This window comes from Equus caballus, chromosome 20 (genome assembly GCF_041296265.1).
Source record: "Equus caballus isolate H_3958 breed thoroughbred chromosome 20, TB-T2T, whole genome shotgun sequence".
In the NCBI taxonomy this organism is placed as follows: Eukaryota; Metazoa; Chordata; class Mammalia; order Perissodactyla; family Equidae; genus Equus; species Equus caballus.
The window spans coordinates 53273365-53277530 of NC_091703.1; the positions used below are offsets into that span (position 1 = coordinate 53273365).

General features: G+C 40.4%; 1 protein-coding gene across 1 annotated transcript; it reads left to right on the plus strand.

Moving 5' to 3' along the window:
• Positions 1–373: 373 nt before the first annotated feature.
• IL17A (interleukin 17A) lies at positions 374–3215 on the plus strand. The gene is made up of 3 exons (NM_001143792.1): positions 374–400; positions 1529–1725; positions 2978–3215. The coding sequence occupies exons 1-3, from the start codon at positions 374–376 to the stop codon at positions 3213–3215; spliced, it is 462 nt and encodes a 153-aa protein (NP_001137264.1).
• The last annotated feature ends 951 nt before the right edge of the window (positions 3216–4166 follow it).

Here is a 4166-nt window from a genome sequence, read left to right on the forward strand (position 1 = left end):
TAAACATGCCTTTAACAGTAAATATTGCATCTCTTGAACCTAGTTATTAGTTCCTTGAGCAGAGTAGGCATTCAACAAAGCAAGTGTTAATTCAATGAAATAATATGTCCTGTCATCATTAAATTATGATGCCGTTCCCATTTTCCTTCAGAAGCAGATATTACACGTCACAAAGGGGAGGTTCTTCTCTGACCTCATTTGGGGATGGAACTTTTAACTAAAATGGTGTCACCCCTAAAACCACTCCGACACGCCAACGTAAGTGACCACAGAAGAAGTAAAGTCCTATAAAAAGGGAGAAGATAGCGCTATACTTCAGCATCTCACAACAGGCAAGAGCTCATCCATCTCCAGTTAATCAGGAGAAACTACAATGGCTCCTCTGAGAACTTCATCCGTGGTGAGTCCTGCACTAAAGTGCAATGCTCTTGTTGATTTGGACCAGCTAATGTTTCTGGGCTGCGGGCATGAAATTCTGGATTCTAACTATGGAGATTCAAGAATACTGTATACATAGGATAGCAAATGAAATCTTTGGTAGTAGATATTTGTCATGGTATAGCATTTTCACGAACTGACATACATCAGTCTGAAAGTTAAGATTAAAACTGAAAGATAGCTATACTGAGGCTAAACCGCACAAGAAACATCACATGATGCTGTGCAGTAGGAAGGAATGCTTATTGAAAATCTGGTTTTCTGAGTACAAGGGATTTAATATAATTCTCCCACAGCATTTTTCTTTAATCCAAAGTAAGATGGATCACTCTCCTTGAGGATTTAATAATTTGTGGCAGTGACTTTTCTTTCCATCATCCTATTACTATACCATAGTCTTGGTAGACCAAACCTATTTATTCTAAGTAGGTACATGTGTAACTGTGGTTAAGAGTAAATAGTTTTTATATTTTTAAAATATTTAACTTAAAGCATCTTTTTGAAACCCAATTTGATTACAGAATCAATATATGCAAATTTAGGAAAACCGGAAAATATACCTAAGAAAACATAAGGGGGCTCCGGTTTGGGGTTGGATGTTTGCAAATGGTACCAACAGCATTGCTAACACTAAAACTGAAACCACATGGATTTTCTCCAGCTCCTCCTTCTAAGGTGCACATTTGCCTTCACCTAGGGTTTCATAGAACACTAGGACAGGAGAACAATGGCGCAGGAGGACGTTTTCTCCCAGAAAATCAAAGTCATTATTATTCCAGTGACCTGACAATGATGCATATACTGACAGGATGATGGGTTGCCATATTTACTAAAATTACTGCCAGCCAGTGAATAATGTGTCTTTCCTCAGTCAAATGAAGACTATTCAAGACTGGTGAAAACTCAATGGTCTTAACATTATTTTGAACTGGCCAGTTTTTCATTTAATGGATCTGAAAATTCAATATAGATTGTTCTGGAACATAGTATGTTCTCTATGGTTAGCAATACAATCATCATCACTATTTGTTAACAAAATCCCATGCTAATCCAATCTCCCCCCTCTCTCTCCTTGCCCATTCAGTTCCAGTCACTGCTGCTGCTGCTGAGTCTGGTGGCTATCGTGAAGGCGGGAATAGTAATCCCACAAAATCCGGAATGCCCGAACACTGGGGACAAGAACTTCCCTCAGAATGTGAAGATCAACCTAAACGTCCTTAACCGGAAAACGAATTCCAGAAGGGCCTCAGATTACCACAACCGCTCCACCTCCCCTTGGAATCTCCAGTACGTAAGGGCCCCAGACAAAATCTCTGTATTCGTCTACCTTTTGTGCACCGCATTGTCAGTCAAGTCACCTTGAGGATGATTTTACTGATTCAGAATCATCAGTCAAGCCTGGAAGGGCCATTGTGCAAAACAATGATTCTCAAGCTTTCCTTCTACAGACTTCTTTGATAGGACACAGGACAGCCCCCAACCCTGCTCCACTCCATAACACCTATCCTATTAGATCTCGTTGTCACTGACACCAAAAACTCACCCAGATTAATGTTGGTCATCATTCTAATATTTATGATACCACGAGTCTATTTTTTTTTTTTTTTTAAAAAGACATTTATCATAGGAGGTTAATGCTTGAATTCTTTTTACCAGAGCTACCATTGAAATAACTAGCAATCAACTGGGATCTTTCCGCCTTTTCTTTTTTGGTCATATTAGCACTGGGAAAATACAACTTGAATCCCAGCAGAGAAAGTGTCATGTTGGATATTTCCATCCCATTTTGAGTTAGATAGTCTTGATCTACATTCCCAACAGACCTGCATTTGCCGTGTCCCTAGTGCATCTACTATTTAGACCCCATGAAGAATTAAATACAAAATGTGTTTTGATAAGTTGATTTTATGCAAAGAAAGCCTCAGTTCTGTGGAGCCTACAAATTCACAGACTGTGGGGTTTCTTCTCCTCTTCCCATAAGTAAGAATAGTTCAAATAAATCAATTTAAAAGTCAACTGAAATCACTCACTCAGCTGGAGGAGAGAGAGAAGGTTCTAGAGGGGCTTAGCTTTTGTATCCAGCCCTTCATATCAGCTCTGGGCTCTGTCCCAAGAATGTGCTGTCAGTTAGGATTTTGAAGCATTCCCTGTTTCAAAGGCAGACTTCATTAAGTCAGATTAACAGCTCTCTTATTCGCAGATGACTCCCTTGGTCTTTTTCCATCTACATACTCTAAAAAAATTACCATTTGTGTCAAACTTAAATCCTTTCTATAGTCTCAGTCTATCTTATTTTGTTCATTCTTCAAAGAAATTGGGAAAAAACAGATTATTGTCTTTTTTTCTATAACACTTCGTGTGCTTAAAAATCCAAGTTTTCTGCAAACTGCTTCCTTTTCAGACTAACAGCCCTTAGAGACTTCGAAATGTCTGTAATTTGTCACTCTGCATATTTGCCTCCCTTCGTTTACTCCTGTCTCATTGCCTTCCTGCTTCGACCAGGAATTCACCTTCTTCCTGGCTTTTGTCTCCCCTACAGCCGCAACGAGGACCCTGAGAGATACCCCTCTGTGATCTGGGAGGCGAAGTGCCGCCACCTGGGCTGTGTCAATGCCGAAGGGAAGGTAGACTTCCACATGAACTCCGTCCCCATCCAGCAAGAGATCCTGGTCCTGCGCAGGGAATCTCAGAACTGCCCCCACTCCTTCCAGCTGGAGAAGATGCTGGTGGCCGTGGGCTGCACCTGCGTCACCCCCATTGTCCGCCACATGGGTTAAGAGCTTCGGGTCTGACCCCAGCTCCCCAAAGCAGTTAGGCTTTCTGGGGAGTAGACCCAGCCCCATTTCTGACCAAACTCAGGGGGCTTCTTAAACTAATTGAAGTTTCAGCTGAAGTTTCAGAGGTAACACTTTGGTTCAGAGATAGAATCAGAATCTTCTTTCCCTTTCCCCAAGGAGGAAGTTTAGACTCAGCACCAATTTGCTTCTTGTTTGCTTTTCTAAGGGTTTTAAGTTATTTATGTATTTAAGAGGCCCTGAAATCACTTTGGGGCATAAGATTCCATTTTAATGTATTGCATGCCTTATTTTGTATTTTTTTAAGACAAGATTCCAGACTTAGGAATTTTATTATTTAAAAGGTAAAACCTATATTTATATGAGTTATTTATGGATCTATTTATATTTCTTAAGTCTTTAGAAAAAGTGAAATAGTATGATTATCTATTCTGCCTAGGGTAATCCTAGATAGGATTAAATAGAGGTTGAAAATTTCTGAGTTTGTACTACCTATGGATATAAGATTTTCTCCTCTTTGTCTCTGAGGAGTACATGACATGGCTGAAAAGAAAGACTAGACGTATGTCTTATCTATTAACTTAATTTTGTGAATTGTGGAGGTTTCACAAGAGAGACAAGTCTAACTCTCTGCTCTGTTAAACCATTGTAAGAAAAATAATATGTAATAATAAAGTTTGGAAAGAAAATTTATTTCCTTATTTTTTCTCATTAAAAGTAGTTCAGGGGCCGGCCGGTGGTGCAGCCGTTAAGTGCGCATGTTCCACTTCAGCACCCGGGTTCTCCTGTTCGGATCCCAGGTGCGGACATGGCACCACATGGCACGCCATGCCTGGTAGGCTTCCCACATATAAAGTAGAGGAAGATGGGCTCGGATGTTCGCTCAGGGCCAGTCTTCCTCAGCAAAAAGAGGAGGATTGGCAGCAGATGTTA

What these genes read in the sequence shown, in the direction of transcription:
- IL17A (NM_001143792.1), top strand. Translation starts at nt 374, where the DNA reads ATGGCTCCTCTGAGAACTTCATCCGTG. An exon ending in CTCTGAGAACTTCATCCGTG is followed by an intron (nt 401 to 1,528) that starts GTGAGTCCTGCA and finishes ATTCAGTTCCAG; the next exon opens with TCACTGCTGCTGCTGCTGAG. An exon ending in ACCTCCCCTTGGAATCTCCA is followed by an intron (nt 1,726 to 2,977) that starts GTACGTAAGGGC and finishes TCTCCCCTACAG; the next exon opens with CCGCAACGAGGACCCTGAGA.